General features: G+C 37.5%; 1 protein-coding gene across 4 annotated transcripts in view; it reads right to left on the bottom strand.

The window, feature by feature from the left end:
* Window positions 1–251: 251 nt before the first annotated feature.
* The window catches only part of MACROD2 (mono-ADP ribosylhydrolase 2), a 1,707,340-nt gene continuing 1,683,259 nt past the window's right edge, over window positions 252–24,332 (bottom strand). The window contains exons 16-18 of one of the 4 annotated variants that reach the window (XM_069495843.1): window positions 15,536–15,613; window positions 11,432–11,500; window positions 252–3,645 (exon numbers count right to left, since the gene is read on the bottom strand). In XM_069495843.1, the coding sequence (XP_069351944.1) occupies window positions 3,599–3,645; window positions 11,432–11,500; window positions 15,536–15,613 (194 nt within the window). In that variant the 3' untranslated portion in view covers window positions 252–3,598. The remainder of the gene's footprint in view (window positions 3,646–11,431; window positions 11,501–15,535; window positions 15,614–24,332) is intronic. The other 3 variants (XM_069495844.1, XM_069495842.1, XM_069495845.1) reach the window with 3 other exon arrangements.

Raw genomic sequence — 24,332 nt, 5'->3', positions numbered from 1 at the left:
TGTTACTAGGGTAATTAATTATCTAGTGTTTAGAGAAAACTTAGACACTGAGATTTCTGTCTATATAAACTACTCAATAAAATGTGAAAAGCACAGCCAAAAGCACTGACCAGTCTTAGCAAGGGAAAAATATCAGTAAGTTAAAACTGATTTACAGGGGCAATTTTAAATACACATATTTGCAACCAAATAGTATTAATGAACATTTTGAGTTATGACGGCTCATGGCAAAAGAACAAATTTCACAAAAATTCCACGTTATCCTCTCAAACAAATTTTATTTGTATTTCGGCTCTAACAAATATAGTATGAAGGCAACAGTCGTTTAAGTTTTTTAGTGTATGGCACAGATGAAAAGAAACAAACAGATTTAGAAGCAGTCCAGCATTTCAATGCTGGTTTAACAAAAGAGGCACATATTATCCTATTTAGCAGTTTATACCAGATATCAGAAGACATTTTTTTTTCCTTGCAAGCAACAGACTACATTTATTTGCATTAAGTAAAAACATATCTTGATCAAGAAAATTACTTTTTTTCTGATTTTCCTTTATATCACAAATGTCAGGGTAAGGCAAATCCTTAATGAATCATATGATAAAAACCCTATTCCCCAAGAAAATATATTGAACATATTCTGCTAACTTTGTTATTTTTCAAAGCAAAGCCGACATGCGCCACATACAGAGAAATGTCTTTTCAAATCAAGTGCATCAAGCAGAACTGTATTAATTCACAAAGAGGCTTTTCAGTGTTTCATAGAAAGATTTACAATTAGCTGCGGTGATTAATATGTGACCCAGTATCACAGGCAGTGATTCAGATGCCGTCTTTGTAAGCTTTTATGAAAGAAGACTTGTCCATCATCTGAATAGTTAACCAGCTAGAGGAAAAGCCCTTTGTCTCTCCTACAGTGAGGACCTTTTTAATTAGAACTACTGTGTTGAAGGCCTACTTCGATCCTCTGTATGCAAACATGACTAAGACCAGAGCTATTTTCCTCCCTCCCCCCTGTAACCCTTCATGCCACATAGCCTGGTTGAAGTAAGGCTGGAAATTGACATCCAGAATTTACGTGCAGGAGACTTGATCAGCTTTTTGGATCTATTCCATTGTGCAGCCTGTGCAGCGACAGCACCAACAAATAAAGCTTTCCTGTGCTGAGGTGTCTTTGATCTGGCCAACAGTTATATTTTTAACAGTTCACCATTGACTTGGAAATTAACTTCATTATTTATTTGAAAGCATAAAATTGTATGGACAAATAACAACCAAAAAGCATAACGAAGTAAAAATGAAAACACAATCTAATTAGAAAATGAGGTTTAAACAAATTCAGGAGTAGGTCTGATGATATTTATTCCTCATTCTCGTAATTTCCTGGATACAAAGATTACTTTCCTTTCTCTACAGTTTTCAGGCAGAAAACTCCTTCCTCCCATTCCTACCCCACCTACATTTAAAATGAATGAATAAAATGGCTGGCACTGATGATAAGGAGAATGCCAGGACTGGGATAATTTCAATCCCAGCTGTTCCTAGCAGGGACATTAGGTCTCTTTCATCTTTGTTCATTAGAAAACTTCCATTCCTCTCATCCCCTTGTGTTGTTTTCAACTGTAACTCATTACTGAGGCTGAGTAACACTAACATTTGGGAGTCACAAGAAAAACGAGCTTCTAGCAGATTGCACTTGTCAAGCACTTCACAAGAATGATGGCAACTTTCAATTGAGTTATAAAGATGGCATGGAATGTAGCAACTATCAATATTTGGATGGCATCATTTCTTAGATTCTTTAAAATGAGCCTCTTTCTTTTCTAGAAAGCAATGTCTAATGGCAGTGGAGGGTATATATGCTTCCATTTCAAACTGTGGAGTAATGGCAGGAGAAATGGCCATGTTTCCACATCACGAGGTCACTTAGATGCCATTACTGCTATGTTGATGAGCAGCTTAAAAAAATAAGGGGTGCTAAAACATATTCCATATGCAGAATGATAACTTTCTAATTTTTCCGATATACCAAATTAGCCATCTAGAAGGGGCAACAAATTCAGAAAGGTCAAAACAAAAGTCATAGGAAGATAAGAAGGTAAATTTTCCATAGAAGAAAGGGCAAAACTGAAGAATTTCATGGAATATTTAGAAAGCACGACCTTCTTTTGTTTTAGAACTACTACTCAATCTGATCACTGTTTTTCTCCCTCCATTAAGAAAAACAATATAAATAACTTGTAATTCCAAAGCCCTTCTAAGGAAGTTGGGTTTAAGATATGCAATAAATGATGTCAGTTCCCACAGAAAACAATGGACTGGCTTTGGAACCTGGGGAGGCTGTGGGAAGCAGGCATCTTGCCTTATGTTGGCTCTGGGACAGACATTTATGATGACGCCTGGCCTCCCTGGGCTGTCACGCCTGTGCCCATGGTACTACTGGTATCTTGGGTTGTTAGTAGTGCTGCTCGCCTTCAGGACCATGCTAATGGTTCTCTGGGTGGGAGGACCAGCCATCAAATCAGCCTTGGACTTGGCCTGAGCAAATCAAACCATTTAAACACGGACTAGGAAGCCAGGACTGCAAGAAAAGCTCTAATTGCCTCTAATTTCAAACGAGACTCTGGTTAGTGGGTCATCAAACCTTGGGGAAAGACAGGATGTTCTTTTGCGAAAAACATACAAGGAGAGATTTTCAGTGAAACTTTTACTATTCATAAACTTGAGGTTTAGGTCCTAAACGCAGCACCCCTTCTCTCAGCTAATAACTAAAACACCCAGCAGAAGTGCCGTCCCTGTAGTTGTGTAGCGGAGTCACATCTCATCAGTGGGCTGAAGCACATGGCAAAGATCTTGTGAACCACGTAAGCTCTGCTGAAAGTCAATGTCAAAGAAGGATGCACCTACCACCCTGGCTACGAAGAAAGAGACCCTGATGGCCGCCGGGGCCCACCTTCCTTGTCATACCTCTGCACTCTGCTCTGGATGAAGTTCAGTTCCATATTCCTCATTAACCACATGGAACAAACTGCACCTTGGGAATCCCTGAATAAAATATATTCAAATCATCGTCCGGATGTTTTCCAAGTGGTTTCTGAGGCTTTTGTTAATTTTCTGTTCTGCCTCCTTTGTCTATGGATTATACTGCTGTTGGGCTTGGTGATTCCTGAAATTTAGCCTGCAGCTTATCAAACAATTGCCTTCCGTCTCTTTCTTTGAAGAAACCACTGTACGACCAGCTTTGTGAAATAACCAAGAAAGCAGACGGGGGCCAGGACACGCCAGTGTGAGTGTTAAACCGAGCCACTGTGACCCTGGGGTGAAGTTGTGAGAGAAAAGACAGAAATTACAAGGATAATGCCTGAAAGATGCGTCAACATGGGTCCCTCCACCAAATTAAAGAAAACTTTTTTTTTTTTTTTCCCCTTTCTTTTTCTGCAGGTAAACGGAACAAAATGCAGCTAGAGAAATTAGAGCAAAGGATTCCCTGTCCTTTCATGGGACTTGCTTTCCCCCCCACCCCCACCCTGTTCCACAGCAAGTGGTGCTATCTTCCCAAACGCCCCCAGGGCCAGGAGAGGCCTTGCAATGCTGAGGATTGTCATTTAGTTCCATTTCTTTGTTCCTTTACTTCATCTTGTGCCCCTGCTGAAGACAAAGAGAAACCATTTGTTAGATGAAAGATAAGGCATCTTCATAGGCTTAGCAAGGAATATCTTTTTAACACAGCTATTTAAATGTCTCTATCCCCTCAAACAGGCCTAGGAATATCTTATTTGACTATCAAAGAGCTTTGGATATCTGGGTTATAATTGCTGGCACATGATATCTTTAAAGAGCATATAAATCACTGCTAATAAATGTGTGCCACATTGACAATGAGCTTTGGCTGATGGGGATGATTAATTCAATTCTTCAAAGTATTCTTTGAAAAACCTAACCTGGAATCAACCTGTCCGCCCTTTTTGGGCCCATTCACATGCTCTAATTTCTAGGGATCAGCATATAAATAACTAACAATTTACATAATGCTGATTTGCTAAAGTCATTGATGGTTATGCCACCACTTGAGGCCTTACTTATTAAGTATCTGCTGTGTGAAAATTCTAAGACAATGTGTCCTCAAAGAACCTATATGCTTTTTTTTTTTTTTTTTTAAGATTTTTAAAAATTGATGTGTAATCCACCTACAAGGAAATGCATAAATCTTAAGCATACAGTTCAATCTGTTTTGGAAAAATGCATACATTTAACTCACACCACCATCTAGATGTAAAACATTCCTATCACTCTAGAAATATTCCTTTCCCGAAACAAATAACCTGATTTCTGTCACCATAGATTAGTTTTTCCTGTTCTAGAACTCCCTACCAATGGAATCATACGATTATCTCTTTGTGTCTGGCTCCCTTTGTAACAGCACCAGACCAGTCTGGCTCAACTCTTATGTGACGAAGTTGTGAGTTGTTTTGCAGTTGCCATGGGACATTCCCCCAACTTGAGCATGCCCAGATGAGCCAAGCTTGCAACCATGGGCAGAACCTAAGTTCTTGGACTGAGAAGTGGGGACTGAATTAAGGAGTGCACACTGCTTGGCTGGATCTAGAGTCCAATCAGATAGAGCCCTTGCATCACCCTAGGTCAGGATTCTGTCAGATCATGCCTCGGTGCGGCATTGCCTCTTTATAAGACCCAATCAGATCATGCCTCATTACCCTGCACTTGTAAAAACCAGCCCAACCCTCTTGTTTGGTGACATACTGTTTTGGGAACTGTCCCCAGTGTGCTCCTTACTTGTGCCAAGTAATTAAAAAACCCTTGCTAAAATCGATTTGGCTTTGTCTATTGACTTGATATCTGCCAAGCCAACGAACCCCTCCATGGGGGAGGCAACACTTCGAGTCAGCATAATGTTTCTGAGAATTATTCATGTTGCTGTTTGTTAACAGTAATCTGTTCGTTTTTATGCTGACTAGCATTCCATGGTGTGGATATATCACTTTTTTTTTTTTTTTATCCATTCCTCTGTTGGTAGACATTTGGGTTGTATCAAGTTTTGGGCTTTGGTGAATAAAACTGCAGAAGGCTTTTTTTAGATCTAGGTTTTCATTTCTCATTTTTCAGACAAATACTTGGGAATGGAATTGTTGGGTCATAGAGTAGATATATGCTTAACTTTATAAGAAACCAACAGTGTTTTTTTTTTTTTTTTTTTAAAGTGGTTGTATCATTTTATACTCTCAATGGCCATGTTCTAGTTGCTCCACATTCTCCGTGACAGCTGGTGGTGTTAACTGGTAATTCAGTACTAGTAGGGGTGCAGTGGTATTCTAGTGTGGTCTATATTTTATATCTGCAATCCCTTGTTTTCAGTAATCTCAATATAAATCAAACCTGGAAAGACTCGGTGGGTACGAACCATGTACAAGGCCCTACACTGCCTTCTTAGGAATTAAAATGTAGGCTCTAAATACATTTTAACAGCTGCTTGATTCTAATTTAAGTAGTAGCTACTCTCTTCGGTTCCTATGTAGAGGTTACATACTATAATTTGGATGAGGACAAAGATAGTGCAATTTACTGACTCTTTGCTATGAGAAGTGATGCCCTTTTTATCACTAAGTGTACTAGGCTGGGACAATGTAGCGATGGAGCAGAAATAAACACTATTTCAAAATCTTCATTAAAAATACATAGCATATATTGGATGTTGTCAAAGTGGAAGACAGCATTGGGCTCAGAAAATCCTTGTTATAACAATGAATTAGCACGTGAATACAGGCAAATTGGTAAACTTCTCAAGGTCTTAGATTAATCATCTCTACAAGGACGAATTACAGCAGATGATCTCTGAGCTAATTTTCTTTTCTGGTGGGCTATGAATCTTCAAAAAAAATCATCTTTGAGGTATGTATGCATATATAAAAGCAATATCATGTTTATTATAGACAGTATTTAATGTAGTCAGAAGTAGACAGGAGCAGAAAAATCCTTCATAATCCCTCCATCAACAGTAACTTCTGTAGTTAACATTATGAAGTATTTCCTTACAGTATTTGTTTATATCTTTCAAACATACACAATCATAAATTTTAATTTTATAATAAAAATTGCAATCATGAAGAAAACTACAGAAAACAATATAACATACCTATTATATATTCACTTCCTGATATGTGTTAGTATTTTTCAAATATCCTTTTAATCTTTATTTTACTTAAAAAAAATATTAATGGTATACATATACCACATTTTGCTAATCCATTCATGAATTGATGGGCATTTGGGTTGTTTCCACATCTTTGCAATTGTGAATTGTGCTGCTATAAACATTCGGGTGCAGGTGTCTTTTTTATAGAATGACTTTTGTTCTTCTGGGTAGATGCCCAATAATGGGATTGCTGGATGGAATGGTAGGTCTACTTGAATCTGTTTAAGGTATCTCCATATTGCTTTCCACAGGGGTTGCACTAGTTTGCAGTCCCACCAGCAGTGTATGAGTGTTCCTGTCTCTCCGCATCCACACCAACATGTATTGTTTTGGGACTTTTTGATAAAGGCCATTCTCACTGGAGTTAAGTGATATCTCATTGTGGTTTTGATTTGCATTTCCCTGATGATTAGAGATGTTGAACATTTTTTCATATGTTTGTTAGCCATTTTTATATCTTCTTTTGAACAATTTCTATTCATGTCCTTTGCCCACTTTCTGATAGGGTTGTTCAATTTTTTCTTACTGATTTTCCCGAGTTCTAAATAGATTCTTGTTATCAGTCCTTTATCTGATGTGTAGTATGCGAAAATTTTTTCCCATTCTGTAGGTTGTCTGTTTACTCTCGTGACTATTTCTTTGGCTGTGCAAAAGCTTTTTAATTTGATCAGGTTCCATTTATTTATTTTTGTTGTTGCTGCGATTGCCTTAGGGGTCTTCTTCATAAATTCTTTGCCTAGGCCAATGTCTGTAAGAGTCTTTCCTACGTTTTCTTCTAGAATTCTAATAGTTTCCGACCTAAGGTTTAAGTCTGTTATTTGATTTGATTTTTGTGAGAGGTGAAAGCTGTGTGTCCTGTTTTAGTCTTCTACATGTGGCTATCCAGTTTTCCCAGCACCATTTATTAAATAAGGAATCTTTTGCCCAGAGTATGTTTTTGTCTGCTTTGTCAAAGATTAGATGGCTATATGAGGATGGTTTTATATTTGGATTTTCTGTTCTGTGTCCCCACACTTGTGCTAATACCAAGCAGTTTTAATAATCACAGCCTTGTAGTATACCATGGAACATCACTCAGCTATAAGAAATAACGGAGATATGGCATCTCTTTGGTTCTCCTGGAGAGAGTTGGAACCCATTCTATTAAGTGAAGTATCCCAAGAATGGAAAAATAAGCACCACATGTACTCACCAGCAAACTGGTTTCCCTGATCATCACCTAAGTGCACATTAGGGAATAACACCAATTGGGTATCGGACAGAGGTAGGGGCTGGGGGGAATGGATGGGTGTATACCTACTTGATGAGAGTGATGTGCACTCTCTGGGGAATGGACATGCTTGAAGTTCTGACTGGGGGGCGATAGGGGTGGGGGGAGGGGATGGGAGCATACCTACATGATGAGTGCGATGTGCACTGTCTAGGGAATGGACATGCTTGAAGCTCAGACTCGGGGGGATGGGGGTCATGGGCAATATATATAACCTGAACTTTTGTACCCCCATAATGAGCTGAAATAAAAAAAAAAGAAAAAAAGGGAAAAAATATATTAATGGTAAACTGTTTACACATACATTAATTTAATATACAGACAAAACTATCTCTGTTCCTTCCCAGAGGTAACCAAAATCTTGACATCAGTGTGAATAATTTGCATGTATTTGTACTTTTACACAGATACATATTGACAAATACATACATAATAAAAGTAATATTATTTTTGCATTATAAAATATAAATAAACATAAATTTTGTTTCACCCTGTTTTTAACCACCCACAATTATCATGGTAATTTTTATAGTCTATTTGGGTTCACCTGTGAGTTTACCATTTTCTTGGCTTAGAATTGTTTCATGCACTTTACTACTACTTCTGGGTTCAACTTTCTTCTTAATGTGCCTCCTTTAGTAGCTTTTACAGAAAGGTATGTGAGTTGCAGACTTTTCTGAAAATGGTAGATAATTTCTTAAATGATAGTGAAGCTGTTATAAAACTCTATTGATAATTTTTTAGCCAGGTTTTGAAGACTCATTATTATTCCATTGTCTCCTGACCTAAATTCTTGGTGTTGAGAAGCCTGCTGTCTATGTGATATTTACTTCTTTAAAGGAAAACAGTTTTTCTCTGAGTGTATTTTATACTTTTTTCTGTTTGTCTTTGGTTTTCTGCAATGCCGATGTGTGGCTTAATTTTAAATATAAGTCCTTCTTGTGACTTTTTTTTTTAACTTCAAATCGTGACTTTTATAAATTTTGATAAATGCTCAGCCATTACCTTTCAAATGTTGACTCCTTGTAGAGCTTCTATTGTACATACCATGTTTTGGGTATTCTCTGTCTATCCTTCATGTCTCTTTATGTGCCTTTCGTATTACTATATTTTTATTTGCTTTTTCCATTGTTAATTTTTCATAGCATTGCTCTTACTGTTTTATATCTGCTTTTATCTCTTTTGTCACTTAAATGTAGTTTTCTTAAATTCTCAAAATTTTCTACTCTTGCAAGTTCTCACAGTGCTAATTGACCCACTGACTCTCACTCATGACAGATCATTTCCTTGTGTGTTTTGTAAGTCTTAAAATTGTGAACTCAACTTCAGAATTTTTTTTCCTTCTGTAGAAATTCCATGTGGTAGTTTCACATTTCCACTTGCCACATACACCAGGGATAACACTGCTCTGTAATCAATTATTAAGTTAATTTTTCAGTTTATTTATTACTGCATGACTTTCAATCACATAAATTTGTGTTTCAAACTCACTTGTGGTTTCTGTCTGTCTGAGGAAACTTTTTCTTTCCCCATGTGGTACTCGGTGTAGATCCAAGTCTTACTAGTTCCTTGAGCAAGAAGTCCCCTTTTTATTTATGTAGAGGTTTCAGTTCCAACTCCTTACTTTGAGTGGTTCAAGGTTCCAGATGGGCATTAAAACCCAAGACTCTAGCTGAAGGGCCTGTGTATCAATAATCTGAAGCTCAAAATTTAGTGGCTTAAAACATCAATGATTTATTATTTCTCATGATTCTATTGGCTGGGACTGGACTCGGGTGTGGGCAGTTTATCTGCTTGAGGTGGTATCCACTGGGGCAGAACATCTGAAATGGTCTCTTAGTTTCTAGGACCTCTCTCTATGTGACCTCCTTCATTCTATAGGATAGTCTGACCTTCTTCCAAGGTGCCTGGAATCCAGGAACAAGTGTTACGAGAGTGCAAAAGTGGAAGTTACAAAGCTGCTTAAAGCTTAACCTGTAAGTCACACTTAGTCTCCATGTTTCTCCAGAACCAAAAATTCAGACTCCATAATCATCTTCACTGCCCTCAAAAACTTGTCAAAAAATACATTTGGAAAGTGTTCCATGGATTCATTTAGCCACCCTCCCATTCTCGCCATTTAGGGTAGCTCTGATTTTTTACAATTAGAAATTGCACAGCACTAAACACTCTTGCATTATGGCTTTGAACTCTGTAATTCCATTTCACTGTATTTCTTGAATTTCCTTGAAGGTATGATTCACACAACAAAGGTTCCTTCTTCCTGTTGAACTACCAGATAATCTTTACAAACCAAACTGTGCAAATAATTCTGTGGGAATCGATGAAGTTGCACGGGTCATACGGCTTCTGTGACAACTGTGTTTAGAAACTCACTATTAATATTTAGGGAGCAGTGTGGTTATCAAAAAAATTTAAATTGGGAGCTTTTAAACTACTGTTTATTAGCCAACTAACCCTGTGCAAGTCATTTCTCCTTCCTAGAATTCAGTTTCTTTAAATTAATTTTGAACTTTAAAGTTTTGACTTTAACTTATTTGGGTGAACATATTAGGTTCATGTTTATTTTCAAGGAAAATATCATTTTGATATTCACCAAAGAAAACAGATTTATCCTGATTATCTGGATAGTGATAAAATAGGAAACAGGAAAAATAATAGTGTCTGTAAGAAAAAAATGTAGACAGCAAGTCTATAGTTCGTTGGCAACGAAAGGGTAAAAGGTGAGGGAACACTGAGGAACTTGCATTTAGATTGTTCGGGTTTAGTCTCACTTCATTACTTTTTAATGGAAACTTCTCAGCCGTGTCATTTCTGCAGCTTAGCAGGATATTTTAAATACATGAGGAAAGTTATAAAAAAAGAAGAAATGTTTGTAAGACCGTGTTTGTATGAGTTTATATTTTTTAGCAATCTTATGCTATACATGAATTACACAAATGCTATTATATTTGGTTTTAAATGATGTTCAAGACAATTATGGGAAGAACAGATGTGTTCTTTCACACATTCTGAAACTTTATTCTTCCATGATGCTGAAACTCAGAAGTTTAGTGCAATGTGGCTTCCTAGGAGAACGTAGAGAACTATCGAGAACATTCAAGGAGTGCAGGGAGGTGCATGAGGCACCATATCATTTATGCCTTACACTCAGTGACATATGATTTATTTATTCCATGGTGGGTTTTTCTGATATAACTAAATAGTGTAAGCTAGGAGTTGGAACAGCTTTAAGAGCAAGACTGACTGACTTCTAATTCTTTCACCAGCTTCAAGATGTGGCAAAGGGTTACAGACCACTCATCATTCTAGATATACTTTAGCCTCCATTGGGAGGTTTAGCATTTTGGTCTGGAAAAACTCCTCAATGTGATCTGGTCCAGACATTTTATTTTCCTGGGAGTTCCCTGAGGCTCCCTCAACTTAGCAAGCCATTGTGCAGATGCACAGGTCCAGAGGTAGTGAGGTGAGAGAAGAGGACCGACCTAAGGCAGGCTTTTTCTGTCCAAACACATTCATCTCCCTTTATATAGACTCCAGGGCAAAGATTCAGTGTTATGCTTAAAGACGGATATATCGAGCAAATCAGCAGGTAGCTTCTGGAAAACGAATGCTTCAGAATCAGCTTGGAGTTGCTGAAATAATTTGATCACTCTAGGAGGTCAAGGAATGAGATGGATGGAGAAATCTCTTCCTGTTGTCAAAGCACAGAAAGCCCCAGGGAACTGCATGATTTGGATATGCTGTGGCTTATCTTTGCCCCTTCAAGGTGGCAAATTTCTAGGGGGTAATCCTTCCTCTTGATACTGTGTTACTTGGTTTAAAGATTTCAAAAGTTTAGCCCAAGCCAGGCTGTGAGATTGGGCAAAACCAAGGGAAATCCAATATGTCATTTGCAGACAGTTTCTATGGCCGGTAGATCATTTGAAAATCCCACCACAGGGGCATCTTACCTATTAGTTGATCTTCTTGCTGACTCTCTGTTGGGTCGTTTACACTGTCACCCTGACTGTTCATTTCAACTGTAACCACAGAAGAAAACAAACAAGTTAAATATTTATTAAAGGCAGACTCCTTAAACACATTTAAATTGATGTCCTATCTTATGCCTCCTTTCAGTTTTGTTTTCATTCATTCAAGATTTCTGGAATATTCTTGTAGATTTTTAATGGTCAGGGTGGGGGAGGGCAGGATGGCTACTTCAAGGAACTGTAGAAGCCAAGTGTCATTTCATACCAGATTTTTGGGTTGGCAGTTTGGGTGTATTTATTACCATCCTGAGATAAATTCAAAGGCCTTAATACGTGTCTGAGAAAATACAGAAAAGAAAGCAAAACAGATCACTGACATGCAGAGAGGTAAGCAGCTCCCTCTAAAATGCCAAGAGGCCTGTTTGGTTTGCCATGTTTTCAATTTCAAAATTCAAAATAGATGTTGTAAACTTGCCAGTGGGTGTAGCAGACTACCATGAAGTAGGAAAACATCTAACCAGATCACATAGCCACGATAAAACGTGGACTTTTTGTTGACTGTGTGTGTTCCATGTGAACATTTGCATAAAAATAGAATGCATAATCACTGCCATTCTCCAGAAGTGGCCCTGAGCAGGCTTAGCATTCACTCTGAAAATTTTCAAGGGTCGGCAGGTTTAATTAGATTGTTATTTTTAAAGCATCAAAGCCCACATTATTAAGCTGAGAGACTGAATATACAAATAGACAATGGCTAGATCATATCTATTAGGTCGGTAAATATGAAATGTCTGATTTCTAATCAAAAGTGTAGTTTATTATATCTCAAGCAGAACAATTAATCAAAGTATGTGCCTAAACTATAGACACAGTGTGACCATCTTAATGGTAGCTTGGATATGCCAGCAGTGAAGAAGCCTGGAGAGTGAGTGGCTATGAAATCGCTAAAGGTATTTTCCACAGCTTGTTGAGAATGGAATATTTTTCCTTGCAAGAAGTTGTCTGAAGCCTGGAAGGAAGTGGTGTAGTCAGTTGGTGCAAGGTCTGGTGAATATGGTGGATGACAGTTTCCAAGCCCAGCTTCTGTGGGTTGAGCAGCATTGTTTATGCAACATGTGGTCGAGTGTTGTCTTGCAAGAGGATTGGTCTGTCTCCATTGATCAATTTTGATGGCTTAATTGCAAGTATCCTCATCATTTTGTCCAGTTGGTTGCAGTAGAAATATGCTGTGATCGACTGACCAGGTTTCACGAAGCGGTAGTGGATAATACTGGTGCTGGACCACCAAATAGACACCATTAGCTTTTTTTGATGAATATTTGGTTTTGCACTGTGTCTTGCACTTCATCTTTATCCAATCATTGGGCTGAATGCTTACGATTTTCGAAAAGAATCCGTGTTTCATTATGCGTAACAATACGGTGTAGAAATGGTTCACCTTTATGTGGTGACAACAAAGGCAAGCCTCAAGATGATTTCTTTTCTGATGGTCATTTAATTCATGCAGAACCCATCTATCCAGCTTCTTTACCATGCTCATTTGTTTTCAATGGTCCAATATTGTTGGAATAGTAATGTCAAAACTTGCTGCTGATTCACACGCAGGTTGAGATGGATTCGTTTCCACTACAGCTTTCGGCTCGTCATTATCCACCTTGGTCTCAGGTCGCCCACGTAGCTCATTTTCAAGATTAAAATTGCCAGAAGGGAACTTCTCAAATGATTGGTGTACTGTGCATTCATTAGCCACATCCTTCCACGACACTGCATTTACATTTTGAGCTGTCTGCACTGCATTGGTTCCAAGATGGAACTCATATTAAAAAAAATAACACAAAGTTTTGACTTATCCACGGTTTCACAAAAATTGCTCTAAAATTTTTTTTGAAAGATAATCGCAAGCCAAATCATGTGTTTGAAAGAATGAGGATGTACCTTCCCAGCAAAAGTAAAACAAGAAGTGTCAAAGTGAAATGTCAGAGATATCAACTGTCAAACTTAGTTCTCAATGAAATTGGACATTTCATACTTAATAACCTAACTCTCACTTAAAACCTCTGTATAGCAACCGGCCTGAGCAACCAAACCACAACCTCTGCAGCAATCAGCTCAAAATGGTCAGAACTCGGGCAGTGGCTATCACTTTCCCTGTTTTCTTTGCCCCTACTTGCAACATGAGACCACCCAGGGAAAGCCAAATATGCTCCCCAAACCAATTAGCCACTTCCAGCTTCCCCATGCCAACAGCCTTCAATCAGAGGATGCTCAAAGTCTTCTCTTGTACTAACTGTAAAAGTTTCCCACTCGCCTGCCTGCTTTCGGGTCTGCCAAACAAGTGATAATGGCCACCCTCGCTATAGTAACCTCTGAATATGTAATCTCTGTCCTCGTTGAGGTGGTTTTCAATTATTTGTAGGAAACCAACAACGTAAATCACTTTTTTCCTCCCCAAACACGAAAGCTCGATTAGTGTAAAAGAGTGGCAGATGCTGGCTTTCACACTCCAAAGAGGCTTGAAAGAGGGAATGACATTGTACAATGTCTACCCAACTCTCCCCCAGTGAGGAAAGTTTTAAAACCAGGTCTCCTTGTTTGCAGGTCTCCTGCAAACTGTTGTGGCTTTCTAATGACATGTGAACTTGTTTTAAACCCCATATATAAACTAGCCAGATGCAGTCACTCTATCTATGTAAAGATGAGGATTCCTGCACTTTCCATCCTGGTCCACAAAGTTATTTTAAGTTCACCCATCTCAGTGTGGGATAAAATACAGGAGAGCATTGCATTGCATTGCATTTCTGTCCCTTCTTCCAACCAAGGGATACTGGTTCCAAAGCCTATTAATAAATGTTATTATCCAAAGCATTCCATGTTCAAATAAGTTTGGGAAAAGCAACTTTAAATGATGTTAAAGAAATTTCTTTACCCCTTCTGAGAGCCTATAATCCTCTTCTGTGTACATTGAATCTTCAAGAGAAGACTGAAATTCAGTATTTCCCACATTTATTTCCCTTTTGCTCAAGGAGCATTTTGGGGCCTGGTATTGCTCAGAATATGCTTTGTAAAGAACTATTAAGAATTATGTTTATAGTGTCACAACCAGGCTGGGGCAGGTTTAGTTCAGCTGATCATGACTAACATGTGGTGGCTTTTCATGGTTGGGTCTGGGGTTCAAAACATTATTCTCCTAGGCAGTGCATGCCCATGGGTAAAAAGTCAGTTCATGCAGTGGAAGCAGAAGGGCTTATGATGAAGGGAGGCAATTTGGGTGATGGTAGGCCTATGGGAGGGGGGAATACCTGGTATAGGAAACTCTATTTAAAACTTCCAAATAATTTCCACCAATGGCTGAATTTTTCCCAAAGGTCATTATCAACTTAAAGTAATTAGCTTTTTTCCTTTGGCTAAAATTACCCAAACAGCAAGATATTTAAACAGTTGATCGGCTGGTCAATTCTGGTTCTCCTAAGCTCTATGGGCCAGTGAATCAAGTACTTATTAAATCATGTGCACTCAATTAGTTGTTTTTCTAATTCGAGTAATGGTATTTCAAAGGGCTCTCAGCATCACGCAGGGGAAGGAGGATATGAACATTCTTGAGGCTCAGAATCTTTAGATGTTTTCAAAATTAGATGTGAATTTTAGAAGGTTTTTATCAATTTATTTTGATACAGTGAGGTGAAAGGATGAAGGTGTGAGAACAATAGTAGCCCAAACTTGACCTAGGGTTCCCCTGAATGCCCAGTGGAGCAGAAATACCAGTAGAAGTTAAGTACCTTTGCAGAAGTAAGTGAAGTTCCCATAAAGTTCACCAGGTAGATTTCAGTTTTGTTTAGCCTTGCAGTTATGTACTGTGGCCTCAGTATTGTGAGGTATGATTAAATCAAAGCATATGCTATTTTAAAATAGCTGGAGACAGTTTAAAAAAAGACTATTAGTTTTTAGTAGAAAATGGTTTTTGAAATTTACCTTGTTTTAACCAAATACGTTGATTCCTAGAACAGATAGCTCCCTTAATCCTAGATTACACATAGAAAATGTGTAAGCTTTGTAGTTTGCATGAGCTCAAATAGCTCAGAACCTTACCGTCGGGACCTGGAGTATTTTCTATGTCACTGGAGCCTTCGCTTTTTCCAGGCACTTTAGGTATGTCCTCGCCTTGAGCTGCAAGAGGGAAAAACCACAGTCCCTGGTTAATAGAGAATTACAACAGCCCGAGGGCCAACTGTTCTGTCACTCTCCACTGCCCTCTTAAGTTTGAAAATACTCCTGGGACTCAACTTCTTTTTGCAGAAAAGTTTAAAGGAGGAAATAGTGGGTTGAGTTGCTTTTGAATACTTTAGTGCTGTCTTTCAAGTTCTCTCTAATTTGTGAGATAATCACATATATGCATGTATAACTTCTAAATTAGAAATCTGGTAGCATGAAAGCAGGAAAACTTGGTTTCATCAGAACAACCTACAATTTAAATCTAGGAAAGAGTGTGTGTGAGTGTGAGAGAGAGAGAAGGAGAGAGAGAGAGAGAGAGAGTTTATGTACTTACCCTTTGAAGACAAAAAAAAGAAACCTTATTTTGCCTTAAGCATGCGTGAAAGATGAAACATTAGTTCTCCTGGTAGTGAAGGTTTTGATTTAAGCACAAGTGAATGGCTTAGCTGATTGCTTAGGAGACCTTCTCAGATGCTGCCACTTTGGATTACAGGGAATCCAGTCTTCAGCTGATTTCCTTAATGACTGTTCTGTTTGCATAGCATCACATACATTTGCTGTGGTTGAAGCTTAGTGTAGTAGTAAGAGAACTGTGTTTCATATTGTAAGAAATTGTCCAGATATTTAAAAGGACAATAATCTCTTTTCAAATATGTATTATGTTTTCACAACTTGAAGAGCAAGGACATTTGTAAATACAGATACAGATAACATGCTAGAAAACCCATAATTTTAAAGCTTTTATTATTTTCATACATTTCAAACAGAAGATTAAATTTATTTTTCTTGTGAGTCCTTATTGTGCCTACAGTATGTGAAACTTAGTGTGCCTATTGGTAAGAATGAAGCAAGATGGGAAATAGCCAGTTTATAATCTCTTCAAAGGAAGAGATCTTCAGCGGTGGAATTTATACTCTTGGTAATGATTTACTGAAGCTGACAATCAAGATATGTGATTCAAAGATGACTGAGCTCTGAGCCTGGGTGGATGGAAGGTAGAGAGGTCAATAATTGAAGACATATAAAACAAGTGGAGTTGGGGAAGAAGAAGAAAGTCAATTTAGATTTGAAGTCTGAAGTACAGGGTCAGTCATTTCAGTTAGATGCCAAACAAGCCTTCTACATCCAGTGCTGAGGAGAGAATTAAACGTGAAATTCTCACGTAGGTATATACATGTGGGTATTTGGGAGACATCAGTATAGGAGTAACACTGATGATATGAGAGTAGATGAGAGCACCTAGCAAAGGAGAACACAAGAAAGAAGAAATGACTCATAGTCTCCCAGACCTTTCAAGGACAACATGAAAGCAATAGTATCTTTAGTTTGTTTCATTTACTCCTGAGGATGAGGTTGGGAAAGGAAAAACAACTCGAAACTGCCAACTGAAATTTTGACACCATATCATACCCATTCTCACTGTGCCAATTTCTAGAAATATACTTTTTTTCCATTGCTCATTAACATACTCCTTGAACACACAATTACAGAAGAAATCATTGATGAATTTGTCTAAGCCTGGCAGAAAGAAAATTTTTCTAATTATGCCTTAAATGACAGTGGTAATAAGGGAAAATGGAAATATTTAACTTTATAAACATAATAATTTTGAATGGAAAAAATATCCTAAGAAATTTAAAACAAAAGTTGCAAATTGAATCAAAATATTTGTACCTTTTATCATACAGAAAGCGTTAATATCTTTATAAGGGATTCTAGAAATCAAGAAGATCAATAACCAAATAGCAAAATGGGCAAGAGATTTAACAGACAGTTGATAAATGAAGAAATAAAATGGCCTGCAAACACATGAAAAAGTAATTTTCTTTGCTACTAATGAAACAAATGCAAATTAAAATTACAATAAGAAAGGGATTTCACCTAAGGTGAACTGTCATGATGCAGACTAACCTTCCTAGCAAGAACAGCTGGAAACACTGACCAGATTATTTTTAAAAAATATATTTTGAGGCACCAGAGAGCAATGAATGCAGGACAAACTTGAGGAGGTGCAGAATGATGAACCTGACATTCACTCATGTGCCAGGAAGTTGAACAGAGCCTCCAGATGAAGCTGGGTGTGGTGGCGCACACCCATGATCCCAGCACTTTGATGAGGGTGAGGTGGGAGGATCGCTTGAGGCCAGGCGTTCAAGACCAGCCTGAGCAACATTGTGAGACCCAGTCTCTACAAAACATTTAAAAACAACAACAGCAACAAAAAGCCAGATGTTCTGTGAAGCTGGGGGCAGAAAGCAAACCTTTAAGGTCAGGGTCCACAAAACAGGTACCCTGAGAAACATGTAAGGTTTTTTGTTGTGTCCCCTGACCTTGGGGGCAAGCATGAACTTGAAATAGACAAAAACCTAAAGTCTAAGTCGCAATCAACGAAGTTCCTGATTGGATTACAGTGCTCTGCTCTATCCTACCTGCCTATCAGAAGCAAAATAAACCCTTTCTGGAGGAATATTAATACCACCCAGAGTCTCAAATTATCTCTATAATTTTTCAAAGATTGTTCAGCATTCAATCAAAAGTTACCTGGCAGTCCAGGAGAATAAGAACAAATAGCTGAAAACCAAGAGAATAAAAGAGACAACATACACATGTTAGCAATCCAGATATTATAGGCAGAACTTTAAAATAATTAATGTGTTTTGGAAATTGGACATCAAGCTGAAAATTTTCATAGCAAAGAAGTGTATCAGGGAATTGGACACTATTTTAAAAGTCAGATGAACACAATAACTGAAGTTAAGAATTGAACTGGTGGATTTGACAGTAGGTAGACATAGTTGAAGGGGAGATTAGTAAACTTGAAGGTAGGTCATAAAAAATATAAAGACTAAAGTACAGATTAAAAACACAGATAAGAGTGTAGGAAACATGAGAGATAGGGTCTATCCTTAATATAATGGGCCAAAAACAATATTTTAAGAGAGACAATGGCTGTGAATTTACCAAAATTAATGAAATATCATTTCAAACCACTGTGTTGGTAGTGTTATGATTCTCAAGCAAAATTAATGGCAAAACAAACCTCAGTCCAATCATTGTGAAATTGCTGAAAACCAATGTTAAAAGTATAAAATTACCTAGTGAATAAAAACCTGTTAACTTCAGAATAGCAACAATAAGACTTATAGATAAATCCACAACAAAAATAATGGAAGCCAGAGATGATGCAGTGACATCTTCAAAGTGCTGAAAGACAATTTCTCTAACCTAAAATTTCATATCCAAGAAAAACATTTTTCAAATTTGAATTTAAAATAAAAGAATTTGAGAGAATAAAACAGAATTTTTTATCAGCAGACCTATACTGAAGGAATAGTTTCCTCCATACTGAAAAATAAATTCCAGGTAGATTATAGAACTATATGTGAAAAGTAACATGGAGAAAGACCTCACACAATTAGGCAAAAATTTCTCACACAGGATAAACAAGGTGCTAACCATTAAGATATTCTGGAAAACATTAAAATTAACAACACAAGTTCAAAATAACTTTATAAAGACAGAGAACCCAGTAGAAAATGGACAAGACGCAAACATGTCGCAAAAGAGATACCCTGGCTAGTCATTTAGTTTTTTGAATGACTTTTACCAAATCTTGTAACATTTAAGAGCCTTGGCTTTTTCACTAGTAAAATGACTATAAAATGTTCTGAGGCCTTGTCTAACTCTCTGGGACATCATCAGAACTAATTTTTAAACATAACATTATTATTTTCAATAAGAAATGATTACTATGGAAGCAAAATTAATAGAGCTAACTCTTCATACATTACCTCTTTAACTTTTTTCTTAGGGTCTTTTTTTTTTTTTTTTTTTGGTATGTGATGGGATCTAGAGGTGCATGTGGCTGATTCTTTTCAGAAATCTTTTTCAAAGTCACTGCTATCAATGGTAATAACTCTGATGACATTACTGCGGAGAAACCCTTCTGGCATCGGTGAGGACTTTTTATCTAATAGGCCTGATGCTAGTCTATTACATGATGCTCAGTGAAAATGAAGAAGGACACAAGACACTTTCAAGAGCTAGGTAAGAGAAAGAAAAAAAGTTGAAGACAGCAAAATACAAAAGGCAGAGAAAACAGTGAACATTTACATTGTTCTATGTTTATCCTTTGACCTCATTATTTTATAAGGGAATGTGTGAGAAGTCACAGATTGTGCCACTGTATTGACATAGATTAACATGAGATTCAGTGGCAAGTTTAAGATCCATGACACAGAAAAAGAGAAACAGAAATCAAAGTTGTAGCTGTGCATACACCCCTGGAGCAGAGGGAGGCATAATCTGTGAGATCTGCTTTTGGAGATGCTAAAGGTAAGCATGGGTGGACATTATTTAATATCATGAGTGTGCATGACATGTGCATGCATGTGTGTGCATGCGGTATAGATACATGACAGTGTATTGTGCAATAGCATGCTTATGTGAATTTGTGTGTGCGTGCGTGTGTGTTGTTTGTTTGGAGAGGAGAGAAATGCTAGACATTTGTTACTCTGACATACATGCGGAACTGGTATTATCCTCACGGCTTCTATACTGCTGGGCAATGCAACTCAGTGCCCCAGAGAAATGAACTCATTTCACACAGACAACAGAATCTGATCAAAACAAAAATTGCCTCTACAGCCTATTTATTCCAGTTTGCCTATCTCTCCCTCCAGTTTGACTGCTGCTGCTTGGAACAGAAACTAAGAGGTACACTCAAGGCTTCTTTGCAAGAGTCCTAGATGCTGAAATAGAAAAAGTCTGGGACATTCAGCACGCTTTTCATTTTTACTTACCAACTGCAACTGTACTTTTTGAAGCCTCGGTTATAGTAAGCTTTTGTAGGTTAGTGGCATTACATAAAATGTAATACATGAAGCAAGTTTCATCACAAAAGAAAATGATACTGAGATGCATACAGAACGTAGTTAACCAGATTTTTAAATACATAAATGTGGAGAGATGTTGTGGGGTCTTCCAAGGTTTTATTTTGAGATGTGTATTGACAGTAAACCCACACAACAAACAGGATTACCAATAGTTATTTCTCAGACTCTGCAGTCGCATAGGTGACATGACAGGTATGGAGAGCAGGGTCTGTTTTCAGTTGTATTGAATTAAAGTGGTATTGACCCAAATCATTCTTGAATTACCTTGACAGCTTTTGCCATATCCATGTTCCAACATCACTGTTGATGGATTAGATAATTGTTCAGAAACGTTCACTTCCTACCTGCCACTCTCATGGGAATCTACTTCACTGTCCTTTGACATTGGGCTTGGCAAGGAAATTTGCTGTGGCCAATGGGATGTTAGAAGAAGTGAGTCAAGTAGAGACTTGACAGTCGGGGCTTTCCCTCTTCTGCTCCTACCTTTCACCCCAAGAAGAACATACTGTAGAGGGCACCTGGTCTAAGGAGTGAGTCCAGGACTCAATGCACAGCTTGACATACTTCCTGGCCCAGGCTAGTCATAGATGATCCTAATATCAATGAGCAAAATAATATATAACTGTGGTTCTAAGCCCCCAAGATTGAAGATGGTTTGATGTGCAGCATTACCGTGGTGACAGCTAGCTAACAAACTTTTGATTTGCATTTCTCTGATGACTGATGATATTGAGCATTTTTTCGTATACCTGGTGGCCATTTGTATGTCTTCTTTTGAGAGATGTTTATTCAGATCCTTATCATTCAAAAATTTATCACATATCCCTCGTCTGGTGTAGCATTCATTTATTATTCCTCTATCCAGCCAGCACATTAGGCTGAGTACCTACTATGTATGAAGCTTAATGAAAAGAATTAAATGGATCAGAGCTCTGGCTTAGCTAGATTAAATCTCAGAGGAGAGAGCACTATTGCTTTTTAGCACTGTATTTTCCTTTTATTACTTCTTCTTATCCATGATTAGCATTCTTGCAATCTTAGATGAAGAACAAATAAGTATCAAAAACAAAATGTCACCCGTTTCTCTCTTTCTGGCTTTGGAACAAGACTCATTCTTTTGGAGTTGCTAGAGGTAAAATTGATCCAGAGTCTTGGATTAAAAAATCAAATTTCAGATACACATTTTATTAACGTGAGTCTATTTTTTCTTTCAGTCTTCACGTTTTTGGTTGGGGAATAGGCTATTTTAATTAATAAATGCCAAGAATGGATTTTTTTTCAAAGCTAATGTTTAAATTCTTTAACCACAGTCACTTAAAGTCAGATGCTTTTAGTCCACTGTGCTGCATTTCAAAGGTATTTCCAATTTTTACCTCTTGGCATGCAGCATGTCCAGATTCTTCCTCTCCTTTCCAGTTCGTCCTCTTCCATTTCCTTCCTTCCCTCTCTCCCTCCCTCTTCCCTCTGCCTGCCTTCCTGCATCCTCATTCTTGCCCTCCCTCCCTCCTTTCCTGCTTGACTTCTCTCTCTCTGCCCCCTCCCTTTCTTTCTTTCCTGAGTTTACCATTTGTTAGGCAGACCTCCATATCTTATGAAGATTTAATTAACCAAACAAACTACAACTTAATGAGATATATACTCATTTTAAAAAAATAACACGCATTTATTTCTAAGTAGAAATCAATCAGAATAGAAAAAGTCCAATAAGCCTAGCCCTTAAACAAGTCTAGTGACATTACAAAACAAAAAAGGACAGTTATACATGATCTACTTTGAAACTACTCAGAAAAATGATAATGAAAAATGACCCAGAACAACTCCTTCCATGTTACATTTTTCATATTATCATCCCAGAAAAAAATAATGCACATAATTCCAATCTCTCTCATTCTCCCTCTTTGCTCCTTTCTCTCTCCCTCTCTTTCACACCTTTCATCCGTCTTTTCATTTACATAAAATAAGGATGATCCTTTATATTTTTTGCAGTATGACCTTTTATATTCTACAGAATATATGCATTTATAATATACACATAAATCATTAATAGATATTAATATGTATGCATTGAGTAGTATTGCATTTTAATATAAGCATTAATTTTAGTGCATATTAATATATATTAATCAATATTCCATTGTAATATGTATTAATATCCTGTTCCATAGATATGGATATATCATAATTTCTTTAACCAGGCCCATATTGGTACACTCCTGATGTGTTTCTACACTGTTGCCTTTATAAGTAGTTACAGTGAATAGTATTGTACTTGGCAAAATTTTGGGAATATTTTCTTAGGATAAATTCTTAGTGAATTTCTGATCAAATGTAGTTGCACTTTTAATTTTCATAGATGTTGCCAAATTGCCTTCTAAAAAGGTCAGATCAATCTATGCCCTGATTTAGGGTATTGTAATGATTTCTCCACAGTCTCCCAGCACTGAGTAGCCTCAAACTTTCCAAGGAGAAAAATAGTAATGTCCTCATTGTTTTGATTTGCATTACATTATGAGTGAGGTTACCACTTTTCCTTCGATTCTCTCCCTCCCTCCCTCCTTTCTGTCATTTGTTTTTGTGTTTTACCAATTTTTCCTGGTTGATTTTTCATTTTTTCCCTTATTGACTTTTTATATATTCATAAATTAAGAAAATTAACCTTTTCTCTGTCCAATATGTTGTAAATATTTTCTCCTGGATTGTCATGTCTTTTTATTTTAAGATACATTAAATAAATTCAATTATGCTTTCTTCCAAAAGTTTTAGGAATTTTTAAGTGACATCTTATGTACCAGCATAACCATAAAATTCTTTCTTTATTCAAATTCATTAATTTACCAAAGATGTGTCTTGTGGTGAGATTTCTGTATTGTTTTTTTGGAAAATGATTTGCTCATTAGATCATCAATTAGGTTTTCCCTTCATTTTAGGGAATTTCCTGTTCTATATATTGACTTCGAAATTTCAGGGACACGAATTTTTCCTGCATGGGACAGTTGATTCATTTTTTCTTGCATATGTTTTATTTTGTCTCATTATTTTAGGGTTGTTGTGTTCTTTTTCACTGTGATAATCTCAACCCTTTTTCTTTGCCAGTAATTTGGTCTTTGCTGTTCTTAATTGATTTATTTCTCCAAGAGGAGAAAATTTATCTTCTTAGTTCTTACATTTCAGATCATTTGTTATTTTATTGCAGAATCTTCAAGCTCTTTAATATTCTTTCAAAGTTCTTCAATGGTAACTGTAGGGCATTTTAATCTTTTTCTTGGGTTATGTTTTCTTCCACAGTAGATTCTTCATCTGTCCTTTGCCTGTTCACTTGCTTCCTTCCTTCTCTCCCTCCCTCTCCGTTACGGCTTCAGTGCACGTGCAGGGTGATACACACGGCATGTGCACATCAGCATGCTACTCTTCTCTCACCCTCTCTGTCCTGCTGGTCCTCCAGGAGCTACCTAGCAGCAGAATGTTCTTTTAGAAATTTTCTTTGGGGGGTGTGGGGGGAAGTGGCCAGAGCATCCACCACATGAGTTGTGTTGGATTTCTCAGCAAGTGTGTAGCAAACCCCACACCCAGCCTAGGTTCACCCCAGCTTTGTCTGCACAGTAGCCTGGCATAGTGGGGCTATGTCGGGGGCCTGGATAATATTTTCAATTCAACGCTGGACTCGGAACATTTACAGAGGAAGAGTCAGCCTGGAAGCTCCTCTGTTCTCTTGTGCTGCTTTCTTTCTCAGCCCTCCAAACCAGGAGGTGATAAACACTCTGCAGCCTCCTCAGGGAGGG

This window comes from Eulemur rufifrons, chromosome 20, assembly GCF_041146395.1.
Source record: "Eulemur rufifrons isolate Redbay chromosome 20, OSU_ERuf_1, whole genome shotgun sequence".
Taxonomy (NCBI): domain Eukaryota; kingdom Metazoa; phylum Chordata; class Mammalia; order Primates; family Lemuridae; genus Eulemur; species Eulemur rufifrons.
This window is presented reverse-complemented; position numbering and strand designations above follow the sequence as displayed.